This window comes from Rhinopithecus bieti, unplaced genomic scaffold (assembly GCF_001698545.2).
Source record: "Rhinopithecus bieti isolate Rb0 unplaced genomic scaffold, ASM169854v2 scaffold_10589, whole genome shotgun sequence".
Classification (NCBI taxonomy): Eukaryota; Metazoa; Chordata; class Mammalia; order Primates; family Cercopithecidae; genus Rhinopithecus; species Rhinopithecus bieti.
The window spans coordinates 2,510,831-2,523,056 of record NW_016807065.1 but is presented as its reverse complement, the minus strand read 5'-3'; the positions used below and the strand labels follow the sequence as shown (position 1 = coordinate 2,523,056).

Genomic DNA, 12,226 nt, shown 5'->3' with positions numbered 1-12,226 from the left:
CTTCCTCCCCTCCCCTCTCTTTCCCCTCCTCTCCCCTCCCTTTCCCCTCCCTTCCCCTCCCTTTCCCTTCCTTTCCCTCTACTCCTCTTCTCTCCCCTCTCATCCTCCTCCTCCTCTCCCTCCCCTCCCCTCCCCTTCTCTTCCCTTTCTTTTCCTTCTTTTTGAGACAGGGTCTCGCTCTGTCACCAGGCTGGATTGCAGTGGTGCGATCTCGGCTCACCACAACCTCTGCCTCCTGAGTTCAAGCGATTCTCCTGCCTCAGCCTCCCAAATAGCTGGGACTACAGGTGCTCGTCACCATGCCTGGCTAATTTTTGTATTTTTAGTAGAGAAAGAGTTTTACCATGTTGGCTAGGTTGGTCTTGAACTCCTGGCCTCAAGTAATTCACCTGCCTCAGCCTCCCAAAGTGCTGAGATTACAGGCATGAGCCACTGCGCCCGGCCTATTTTTTAATTTTTATTTTTGAGACAGGGTCTTCTTACTCTGGCACCCAGGCTGGAGTGCAGTGGCACAATCTCGGCTCACTGCAACCTCTGCCTCCCAGGTTCAAGCGATTTTCCTGCCTCAGCCTCCCAAGTAGCTGGGATTACAGGTGCCTGCCACCACACCCGGCTAATTTTTGTATTTTTAGTAGAGAGTGGGTTTCACCATGTTGGCCAGGCTGGTCTCGAACTTTGTTCTCCTGCAGCTAGACAGTCCCATCTGGGGGTGATGGGAGACAGTGACAGATCATCAGGCATTCGATTCTCATAAGGAGTGAGAAAGATCCCTCATATGCGCAGGTTGCAATGGGATTCTTGCTCCTATGAGAATCTAATGCTGCTGCTGGTCTGACAGGAGGTGGAGCTCAGGCGGTAATCTGAGCGATGGGGCGTGGCTGTAAATACAGATGAAGCTTCTCTCGCGCGCCCACCACTCACCTCCTGCTGTTTGGCACAGTTCCCAATGCCTGGTGGTTGAGGACCCCTGTTCTAAAGGACAAAACCTCCAACATCCCCTGCCCCAGCTCCCTGAGGGCACAAATTCGGGTGATTCAGGGTCCAGTTCTACAGGAAGCCTGACCCAGGAGTCTTGCCATCCAGTCCCTGATTTGCCACCACAGGCTTCAGAATTCCTAGCACCTAGTCTTGAAAGCGACCCCAGACTCAAAAATCACAGCTGGACAATAGATGATAGAGGGAGGTTCTGGTTTTCAGGATGTTTTGGAGTCTCCTCCCACTGCCACCCACCCCCTGTGATGGTCCAGCCTCCTGTCTGATGCTGATGGCTATGAGCAGAGATTACAGCCACTTCTGGTGCCAGGGACCCCACCCAGACTCCAGCCCAGGGATTCTCTCCTGACTCCACTGTGGTCATGGGGGTAGGGCGGGACCACTGAGTCAGAAGTGTGGTCAGGGCCAGAGAGGGTGAGTCTAGTGCCTTGTGTGTGTTCCTGCTCCTCACTGCTTTGTGTGTGTGTTACGGGTGGGGATAGTCCATTGTCCCCAGAACTATTTGTCTCAAATCCCCATCCAATAGTCCTGTATCTGGATCCTAAGAGGGATCTCTTCAGGTTCCTCAATTCCAACATAGACATCATAGACATTCTCCTGCCCCAGACTGCAGACTTGGAGGTCATACCTGCCCAGGTGATGTGGACAGGCAAGCGCCCTATTAGAGCCTCCATTTCCTCAATAGCTAATGCCTAGACCCCCTGTGGTAGGCAAGGTGATCCTCTTCCTCCTCCTCCTCCTTCCTCTTCCTCCTCTTCTTCTCCTTCTCCTTCTTCCTTTTTGAGATGGAGTCTCATTCTGTTGTCCAGGCTGGAGTACTGTGGCATGATCTCAGCTCACTGCAACCTCCACCTCCAAGTTCAAGTGATTCTCCTGCCGCAGCCTCCTGAGTAGTCGGGATTGCAGGTGCCCGCCACCACTCCTGGCTAATTTTTGTATTTTTAGTATACACGGGCATTTTGCCATTTTGGCCAGGCTGGTCTCAAATTCCTGACCTCAAGTGATCCGCCTGCCTCGGCCTTCCAAAGTGCTGGTATTACAGGCGTGAGCCACAGAGCCCAGCCAATGCGAGATTCCTCTGCTTGCAAGTACAACAGACCCTACTTCAGACTAGTTTGGGCAAAACTAAAAGGAAGTTTCTTGTTTGTGTAACTGACAAACCCAGGGTTAGAACAACAGGTTCAGGTATGGCTTGGAACCAGGGTCTCAAATGATGTCTCCAGGACCCAGACTTCTTCTAGGGTCTGATTTTCTCAGCACTGCCTTCACTTTCAAGTAGATTCTTCCCTGTCACAGCTCCCATTACATCCTCCCATTGTGGTAGCCCTAGTGAGCGCTGGGAAAAAAAAGAGAATGCTTTCTTCCCGCTGGTTAAACCAATAAAAGCCCCAGATCAGAGTTTCATTGGCTGGGTCTTGCTCAAATGCCCGCCTCTCTGCCCAATCTTAGACTCTGATTGGCTGGGTCTAGATCATTTGTCCACTGTAAACCAATCCCTAGTTTATGGCTGGTTGGACCTAGGACACATTTTCTTTCTTAAAAGAAAATTGAGAATATTCCCTATGAAAGGGATAGGTGCTGGTCAGGCAGCTTTACAGATGTTTCTCACAAGACATGATTGCTTGTGGGCCTCTGGTTTAGCGTGGCCTTTTTCTCAAAGGAAGTCCAGAGCCTAGAACCCGGTCTCAGCCCCACCCAAGCCCGGGAAATGTGCAACGCTGTGGCTCCACCCCCTGCACCTGTCCATCAAGGCAGAGCTCACATCCAATTGGTCCGTCTACTCCATTAGAAGGCGGTCCTATAGCTCAGTAACTGGCTTCTTTCTAAGATCAAATAGAGGAGCTGGCATGAAGTCATTATTAAATTGATCTTTCTTGGAGACACAGGATTTGGCAATACTGTAGGAAACAGAAAATTTTCCTCACCAGATCTCGACCCTCATTTCTCAACATTCAAGTTGTCTCAAATTTCACCACATATTTTAAACCAAAGCATCATCACTTTCTGCACATAAGACAGAGAGTCTTATACTTGTTTTTTCTTTTCTTTCTTTCCTTTTTTTTTTTTTTTGAGACAGAGTTTTGCTCTTGTTGCCCAGGCTGGAGTGCAGTGGTGCGATCTCAGCTCACTGCAACCTCCACCTCCCGGGTTCAAGTGATTCTCCTGTCTCAGCCTCCCGAGTGACTAGGATTACAGGCGCCTGCCACCACACCCAGTTAATTTTTGCATTTTTAGTAGAGATGGGGTTTCATCATATTGGTCAGGCTGGTCTCGAACTCCTGACCTTAGGTGATCCCCTCGCCTCAGACTCCCAAAGTGTTGGGATTACAGGCGTGAGTCATGGCCCCCAGCCATTTTTTTTTTTAACCTAAAAGGGAGAAAACTAAAATTCTCAAGACCTGCATCGTCCATCAGCAACCTTGAGCACTCGAAAGGTAGCTAGTCTAAATTGAGGTGCTCAGTCTATACACATTTGATTTCGAAGGCTTTGTGCCAAAAAAGGAATGCAAATTAGCTCATTAATCATTTAAAAATATTACCTACATGCTGAAATGATCATAGTTTGGGTATATTATGTTAATAAAAATAGTATTAGCATTTTTTTCAAATATTGACATTCTTTTAGTTGATCTCTTTTTAGCCTTTTAATGTGGCTGCTAGAAATTTTATTTTCACTTATTTATTTTAGACAGAGTCTCCCTCTGTCGCCCAGGCTGGAGTGCAATGGCGTGATCTCAGCTCACTGCAACCTCTGCCTCCCAGGTTCAAGAGACTCTCGTGCCTCAGCCTCGGGAGCAGCTGGGATTACAGGTGCCCATCACTACACCCAGCTAATTTTTTTTTGTGTGTGTGTATTTTTAGTAGAGACAGGTTTCACCATGTTGGCCAGGCTGGTCTCGAACTCCCGACCTCAAGTGATCCACCCACCTCGACCTCCCAAACTGCTGAGAGTACAGGCATGAGCCACCGCACCCGGCCAGAAAAAAATAAAAATAAAAATGCATGCCTGTAATCCCTGCACTTTGGGAGACCAAGGCTGGAGGATCAGTTGCACTCAGGAGATCAAGACCAGCCTGGACAACATAGTGAGACCCTCATCTCTTCAAAAAATAAGAAAAATTAGACCGGGCACGGTGGCTCATGCCTGTAATCCTAGCACTTTGGGAGGCCGAGACGGGTGGATCACGTGAGGTCAGGAGTTCGAGACCAGCCTGACCAACATGGTGAAACCCCGTCTCTACTGAAAACACAAAATTAGCCGGGCGTGGTGGTGCATGCCTGTAATCCCAGCTACTTTGGAGGCTGAGGCAGGAGAATGACTTGAACCTGGGAGGCGGAGGTTGCAGTGAGCTGAGATGGCGCCATTGCACTCCAGCTTGGGTGACAAGAGCAAAACTCTGTCTCAAAGAAGGAGAAAAATTAGCCAGGTGGAGTAGTGCCCACCTCTAATTTGAGCTACTTGGGAAGCTGAGGCAGAAGGATTACTTGAACCAGGGAGGTCAAAGCTGCAGTGAGCCATGATTGTGCTGCTGCACCCCAGCCTGGGCAACAGAGCGAAACCTTGTCTCAAAAAAAAATTATTAAAAAAACTTTTTTTTTTTNTTTTTTTTAAGAGACAGGGTCTTGCTATGTTGCTCACGCTGGTCTCAAACTCCTGACTTCAAATGATCCTCCAACCTCAGCCTCCTGGGTAGCTGGGACTATAGAGTGAGCCACCATACCCAGCTACTTTGTGCCTTTTGTAATCCCAGTTTTCAAGATCAGGTAAACACAAAGTGAACTAAGACACTTTCTAGATAGAGTTGTGGGCATGTGAACACATGCCTGTGTCTATTTTTCTGAGTATCACAATGCGAATAGTATGCAAATGAGTTTGTGATGTGTGTCCGTGTGCAGACCTGTGTGTGTGTGTGTGTGTGTGTGAGACAGAGAGAGAGAGAAAGAGAGAGAGATAATCTGGGTAGATGAGCAGATGGATGGATGAGAATGAGAAACCTGGAGTTTCCAGGTGCAAAGGAAACTGTTCCTCCAGGTTTTTTATTTTTTTATTTTTTTTGAGACAGAGTTTTGCTCTTGTCACCGAGGCTGGAGTCCAATGGTGTGATCTCGGCTCACTGCAGCCTCTGCCTCCTGGGTTCAAGTGATTCTTCTGCCTCAGCCTCCTGAGTAGCTGGGATTACAGGTGCCCACCATCACACCCAGCTAATTTTTGTATTTTTAGTAGAGACGGGATTTCACCATGTTGGCCAGGCTGGATTCGAACTCCTGACCTCAGGTGATCCACCCACCTCAGCCTCCCAAAGTGCTGGGATTACAGGCGTGAGCCACCGCGCCTGGCCTCCTCCAGGATTGTATAAAAGCAGGGGATTTGGGGAGGGAGGGAAGGATGTGGGTCTGTCCTCAGTCCCAGATGTGGCTGTGGTGTTCCAGTGGTTAGGTCCTGCTGCCTCACATCTGTGCTTTTCCTCCACGGGGACTTGTAGAAGTAGAACTTCTTGGGGGTGGAGCTGAGGATGGGGGAGGAAGGTATGGGGGGACCCAGGGGTCCTGTCTCCAAGCCTGGTTGCTCTTACCCGAAAAGTGGGGACACTGAGGTGTCACAGCTTCTCTTTTGAGACAGAGAGGAAGTAGGAGGGTGAGGCCCATCCAGGTAGACACAGACACACACAGAGACACACAGCTTCCTGTAACATTTCCGAGTGTCGAATTCCATCTCCCGGTCTAGAGGTTTTTCTTCTTGGTCTTTCCTGAGACTTCTAGGCTCCCAAGACCCTCTTGATCAGGGCAGGGATGAGGGTGCCCCAGGGTGGGAGAGTCGTGGATCCCTGAAAAGAGGAGGCTGCTCCCTCTCTTCCCTCCCCCCACCTCCAGATTTCCTCATCTGCCTTGACACCTTCCGGTGGGTGGGGACGTGTATGGACAAATTTGTGGGCTGGGGACCATGGAAGTGGAGGAAATCTACAAGCACCAGGAAGTCAAGATGCAAGCACCAGCCTTCAAGGACAAGAAACGGAGGATCTCAGCCAAGAATCAAGGTTAGGGACCTTGAGGTGGAAGGGAGGGGTTAAGAAGGAGAGGTGTGGGGGCCGGGGGCCGTTGCTCACGTCTGTAATCCCAGCACTTTGGGAGGCTGAGGCCGGAGGATTGCGTGAGCCCAGTCGGTGGAGACTGGCCTGGGCAACATAGGGAGACACTGTGTGTAAAAAAATAAAAATAAAAAAATAAGAAGAGGTTCAGATGGGAGGGGTAAGGGGTTAAAGGTGGGGGCCGGGGGCTCCTTCCCTTCCAAGGTGTGTGTGTGTGTGTGTGTGTGTGTGTGCGCGCGCGTGTGTGTTTATGTGTGCTGTAATCACTCAAACCCTCACACACCCGCTCTGCTTAACCAAAAAGCAGATTTTAGCTTCTCACTCCTTATCTTTCACCCCCTACAATTTATTGAGTGCAAAGGGTTAGGTAAAACAAGATCCCGGGTCCCCTCTCTACACCACAGAGCTCTGAGCAGGTCTCCAAACCCTCCCACTGCCCTCCACACAGGTGCCCATGACCCAGACTATGAGAATATCACCTTGTCCTTCAGAAACCAGGACCATGCGAAGGGTGGTCATTCACGACCCACGAGTCAAGGTGAGCAGACACTCACCTGCTCACATCCCATCACCTTGGGAAGGGGCAGGTGGGCAGGCAACTGCGGGGCCCCCGGGGCTGCATGGACGGGAGGAGGCGATGGGGAAGGAAGAGGTGACAGCTGTTGATGTGATAACGAGGTCTGTTGATGATGACAATGTTGGGGAATGCTGGTGAGGGGGTCTGTGATGGTGACAGTGTTAGATCGCTGAGGGTGGCTGCTGGCGGCAGTGTTGTTGACAATGACGGCAAGCTGCATGACCACAGCTGCTGACCGTTTCGGGAGGAGCGAGGTACCCATGGTGTTAGAGACAGTGAGGATGGTTTGAGTGGTGGTGCTGGCCCCTCAAGATCATTTCGCTGCCTCTCTGCTCCAGTCCCAGCCCAGGGCAGGCCACCCTCAGACTCCACCCAGGTCCCCCGCTGGTTGTACAGAGCCATCCTGAGCCTGTACATCCTCCTGGCCCTGGCCTTTGTCCTCTGCATCATCCTGTCGGCCTTCATCATGATGAAGAGTGAGTACTTATTGGGAGAAGGGTGCTGGGGGGCCCTAGACTTTCTCCCTTGTCCCTCTCTCTCTTTCTCCCTGGGTGCTTCAAGGATTTTCCTGCCCTTCCTGAACAGATGCTGAGATGTCCAAGCAGCTGCTGGGCTTTAAAACGGAGCTTTGGAATGGTGAGCAGAGGGTCTGAGGGAGACCCATGGGGTCACGGTGGCGGTCTGGAGAGGGATGGATGCACAGACACCCCTGTTTCATGCCCTCAGTCTCAAACTCCATGCAAGCCTGCGAAGAGAGACAGAACGAAGTCTGGGAGTCTGTTCAGAGCAGCATCATCATGGTCAGGAGCAAGGTGGAGAAATTAGAGACGCAATTAGCAGGTGCCTGTGCAGTCTCGCCTTCTGTGGGGGAAATTTGTCACCAATGCCTGGCACTGAGCTGGGGGCAGGGAATTCAGGGCAGGAGATAGCCGGGGTCTTACCCTCCCAAAGCTCAAGTTGTGGAGGGGCAATGGGTGTTACCCTCTGGGTCGCTCTGTAGGTATTTAAAGGCTCCTGGGAACCCCAAATCCACAGGCTCTCTTGTACCCCAGGGTGGGTGTGGGGCAGGGAGGGGGCTTCCAAGGAAGGTGGGGGCTTTGTTTGAGGCTCCACCGCAGCTTGATGTATCTGTTCCCACCCAACCCTTCCCGCCCCCAGGCATAGGAAAAGTTGACATAAAGGTACAGAAAATCTTGGAGTTGTTGCAGACAAAGCCACGTAAGTTGACACCCCAAGGAGAGGTGGAGGAGGGTGGGTGGGACTTTGGATTTAGCCCCAGTTCCTCTCCCAGGGGCGGAATCTGCCTCACTGTAGGTCTCTCCCCATTCCCAGAGTCCTCACCTCAATAAATGAGAGAACATTGTGGCAGCCAAAGCTAAAGCTTGGAAGACGGGGCTGCATCTGCTAATGAAGACTGGAAATGACCCTCCTCCAGCCTAATGTGAACCTGCCCCTCGTCCCACATATAGAAAACCTCGAGTCACGGTGAATGAGTGTCTCGGAGCTGCTCGTGTGTGTGTACACCTGCGTGCATGTGTGTGCGTGTGTGCATTTGGCAAAGGGTGGACATTTCAGTGTATCCCCCAGAAAGGTGATGAATGAATAGAACTGAGAGTCACAGTGAGTGTGGCGTGCATGTCTGTGTCACGTGACATACGTGAGTCTCGGCATGTCACGGTGGATGGCTGTGTCTGAGGACCTCCAGCAGGTGTCACTCTGAGTGTGGGTGCTGGTGACATGCATTGCACGGGCCTGTCTCCCTGTTTGTGTAAACATACCCGAGTGTACTGCGGCGTGTTTTGTGTCTACACATGTCATAGTGGGGGAGATGTATCTCTGTACATGTAGGTGTCTCCATGTGTGCCCTGTCACTATCTGTGCCTGGGTGAATGGCTGTGTCATTATGAGTGTGCCAAGTTATGCCACCCTGTGTGCTCAGGGCACATGCACACAGACAGTCATTTATCTCTGCACTCACATTTTGTGACTCATGAAGATAAATAAAGTCAAGGGAAAACAGCGTCGCTATGGGACCTGTTATTGAGGCAACTGGCGGGGCTTTGGGACCTGGGGAGAGGGAGAGTCCGCACGTGACAATGATCCCGGGGCACAAGGGTGGGCGAGACTGGGTGCCCTGCGTGAGTACCTGTGTGCCTGTGAATGAGTAACTCATTCCCTGTGTCCCAGAGTGGGTGACCCTGAGCGTACAACATCTCCCTGAGTGTACCTGGGCCCACGGATATATACAAACCCCAAGCGTGTACCCATGTGTGTAATCGTGCCCGTGAGTGTATCTATGCCACTGAGCATGCATCCATGAGTGTACATGACTCTAATGTACTATGTCCACTGCTCATGCATGCACTTTATTTTTTGTTTTGTTTTGTTTTTTGAGACAGGGTCTTCCTCTGTCACCCATGCTGGAGGGCAGTGGTACGATCATGACTCATTGCAGCCTCGACCTCCTGGGCTCAGGTGATCCTCCTGCCTCAGCCTCCTGAGTAGCTGGGATTACAGGTTCACACCACCACACCTGGCTAATTTTTTTTTAAAGAGGTGGGGGTCTCACTGTGTTGACCAGGTTGGTCTCAAACTCCTGGCCCTCAGTGATTCTCCCACCTCCGTCTCCGAAAATGCTGGGGTTACAGGCGGGAGCCACCGCGCCCGGCCACACGGATGCACTTAAGGCGATTGAACCCATGCCCAAGGGCATAGGAGTGTCTGGAAACGTGAACACGTGTGTCCATGTGCAAGGGTATACATGGGCCCATTGTCATACGCGTGCCCTGAGCGGATGACTAGGCCTGCAAGCGTCCCCTCCAGCGTGGGCCACCCAGAGTCAGCGAGACCCTGACCACGCGCGGAGCAGCGATCACAGCCGCGGGCCAAGTCCCGGGGTCCAGCTCCACGGACTCGCGCGCCCCCGTGCGGCTGCTCTCGTCGGCGCGCCTGCGCACGCACTCCTGGCCTGTCGCGCGCCTGCGCACGCAGCGCCTTTTACGGCGCCGTAAAGCAACTCTGCCCAGCCGAAGGCTGCGGTTCCTGGTGAGACCCTGTCTGCCCCCCTTGCCCGCGCCGGGCCTTATGCGCTCCCGACCCCTTCCCCGCGGGTCTGTGGGTACTGGGCTGGGGTCTCGGCGTCCACGATCCCGGGTCCGCTCGCTTCTGCCCCCTTCAGGAAACTGCGAGGAGGGTGGGTTTCTCCCCATTGTAGAGGTACGGGGCGAGAGTCGCGGGGCCGAGTCCCTGCGGCGGTTCAGCTCACTTCAGCCCGCATCGCAGCCCGGTGGTGGGGTCTTAACCATCCCCCTCTCATCTCGCGCGCCCACGGCCCTCGCCACGGACGGATCTGCATGCTGAGGCTGGGGCGACCCGGAGCCCCTGGGACCTCCCTCCCCTCGCCGCTAGTTCTCCCACCTCCCACGCAGACCTCGTTAGGGTCGGCTCAGCATCCACAGACCTCCCCATGCATGGTGGGGGCGGGTTCTCAGCTGCGTCTCCAAACCCGTCTCGGCGCCCGCTCCCTACCCCATTTCTCTCCAGGAGCCCCCTGCCCCATCTCCCTCTCCCTGCACCGACAGCTGATGGGAGGACCACAGTTGCTCAGCATCCAGCTTCCTCTCTGGAGAGCACGGGGGTGGGAGGCTCCCAACACCTCTGGGCCCCTTCTCCCAGCCTTCAGAACCCAGGCCCATCCGTGTCTCAAAGGACGAAGGGTTCCATGCGTGACACATCGGAGCTGCCTGAGGGCTTGGGGTTGGGGATTCCCCGCTCCTTCTGCCTGGCCCCACGGATCTCACCTGTTCAAGCCCCCAGCCCTCCTGGCCTTTGGTCTTGACATGCTCCTATCCCACTCCCACCCTCCACCCCCTTTACTCTGCCTTTCCGCAGGAAGCAGGCAGGAAAGTTCCCGAGGGTCGTCAGTGCTGAAGCGCATGACGGGGCAGGGGTGACTGCCCATATCCCCTTGTGGTAACTCATCTCTGTCACCTCCCTGCCCTAGATCTGACGCCCCTCCCCCCATACACTAGTTTTCTAGTTACTCCCGTAGGTGGTGGAGCGGACAGGAAGGCGCTTTTCGCAATTGAACAGTCTGCGTGCCCGAGAGTTAGGTGGTTTCCGGCGCCCTCTTCTGTTCCCCCTCGTGTCTCTCCTCCCACCTTGTCCCTACTCCTGCTGGCTCGCTGCCTGCCGAGGGTGTAAGCCTCCCCACTTCCCTGATTTATCTGGTTACATGTAATCGAGGCGTGTTTTACGCGCATCTCTTTGCACGTGGGAAGTCGGCACCGGAACACACAACGGTGGCGTGGGGTGAGGGTGTCCCAGGGCCCCTCGTGGTTCTCCCTTCTTCCCTCCCCGCCTGGTCCCCTTCCCAGTTGCCCCTGACACCCGCGCTTCTTAGTCTCCCAGCAGGGCGGCGGCGGCATGGAGGCGCGCTTCACGCGCGGGAAGTCGGTGCTGCTGGAGCGCGCGCTAGCGCGGCCGCGCACGGAGGTGAGCCTGAGCGCCTTCGCACTGCTGTTCTCTGAGCTGGTGCAGCACTGCCAGAGCCGCGTCTTCTCCGTGGCCGAGCTGCAGGCGCGCCTGGCGGCGCTGGGCCGCCAGGTGGGCGCACGCGTGCTGGATGCGCTGGTGGCGCGCGAAAAGGGTGCCCGGCGTGAGACCAAGGTGCTGGGCGCGTTGCTCTTCGTCAAAGGTGCCGTGTGGAAGGCGCTCTTCGGCAAGGAGGCGGACAAGCTAGAGCAGGCCAACGATGACGCGCGTACCTTCTACATCATCGAGCGCGAGCCGCTCATCAACACCTACATCTCCGTGCCCAAGGAGAACAGCACGCTCAACTGCGCCAGCTTCACGGCGGGCATCGTGGAGGCGGTGCTCACACACAGCGGTTTCCCTGCCAAGGTCACGGCGCACTGGCACAAGGGCACCACGCTCATGATCAAGTTCGAGGAGGCGGTCATCGCTCGAGACCGGGCCCTGGAGGGCCGCTGACCCTGCCGGAGATAAAGGATACAGAGAGCCCCTCCCCAAGTGTGTCTTGTGTCTTGTGTGGGGGCCTCAGATCCACTCAGTACCTTGAGCCACAGCCCTGCCCCAGGCTGGGGAGGGAGACCAGGTCCAAATGTGTTTACAATAGAGTGGGGGTGGTGGGGGCAGGTCTGGCCATAGGGTTGGGGGGTTGAGTGAGGCCAGGGGTGGTGGGAAGAAACAAACTGGACAGAAGGATTTGGTGGGAAATGCTGGCAGGTTCTGGAATCACGGTTGGAGAATATCTGCAGGCTTTAGGGGGCATGGGGTTCTGGGAGACCATCAGGCCGAGACAGACTCCTTTAGACTTGTAGTGGGCGAAGTGCCAGATGGGCAATATTTTATGCCATTAGTCTTTATTTTTTATTAGTTTTTATTTGTTGAGATAGAGTCTTGCTCTGTCACCCAGGCTGGAGTGCAGTGGCACCATCTCACCTCACTGCAACCTCCAACTCTGGGGTTCACACGATTCTCCTGCCTCAGCTTCCCAAGTAGCTGGGATTACACCTGGCTAATCTTTGTAGTTTTAGTAGAGATGGGG

General features: G+C 53.9%; 2 protein-coding genes across 2 annotated transcripts; both read left to right on the top strand.

Annotated features, from left to right (window-relative positions):
• The first annotated feature begins 5,733 nt into the window (after positions 1–5,733).
• MCEMP1 (mast cell expressed membrane protein 1) lies at positions 5,734–8,681 on the top strand. Its single transcript, XM_017880062.1, has 7 exons — positions 5,734–6,029; positions 6,529–6,618; positions 6,996–7,133; positions 7,243–7,293; positions 7,384–7,497; positions 7,816–7,875; positions 7,990–8,681. The coding sequence occupies exons 1-7, from the start codon at positions 5,936–5,938 to the stop codon at positions 8,004–8,006; spliced, it is 564 nt and encodes a 187-aa protein (XP_017735551.1). The 5' UTR covers positions 5,734–5,935; the 3' UTR covers positions 8,007–8,681.
• Positions 8,682–9,708: 1,027 nt separating this feature from the next.
• Positions 9,709–11,685, top strand: TRAPPC5 (trafficking protein particle complex subunit 5). The gene is made up of 2 exons (XM_017879961.1): positions 9,709–9,850; positions 11,060–11,685. Exons 1-2 carry the CDS (start codon positions 9,742–9,744, stop codon positions 11,647–11,649), a joined length of 699 nt encoding a protein of 232 aa, XP_017735450.1. The 5' UTR covers positions 9,709–9,741; the 3' UTR covers positions 11,650–11,685.
• Positions 11,686–12,226: the final 541 nt, after the last annotated feature.

What these genes read in the sequence shown, in the direction of transcription:
- MCEMP1 (XM_017880062.1), top strand. Translation starts at nt 5,936, where the DNA reads ATGGAAGTGGAGGAAATCTACAAGCACCAGGAAGTCAAGATGCAAGCA. An exon ending in GATCTCAGCCAAGAATCAAG is followed by an intron (nt 6,030 to 6,528) that starts GTTAGGGACCTT and finishes CCCTCCACACAG; the next exon opens with GTGCCCATGACCCAGACTAT. An exon ending in GGCCTTCATCATGATGAAGA is followed by an intron (nt 7,134 to 7,242) that starts GTGAGTACTTAT and finishes CTTCCTGAACAG; the next exon opens with ATGCTGAGATGTCCAAGCAG.
- TRAPPC5 (XM_017879961.1), top strand. Translation starts at nt 9,742, where the DNA reads ATGCGCTCCCGACCCCTTCCCCGCGGGTCTGTGGGTACTGGGCTGGGG. An exon ending in TTCAGGAAACTGCGAGGAGG is followed by an intron (nt 9,851 to 11,059) that starts GTGGGTTTCTCC and finishes CGCGCTTCTTAG; the next exon opens with TCTCCCAGCAGGGCGGCGGC.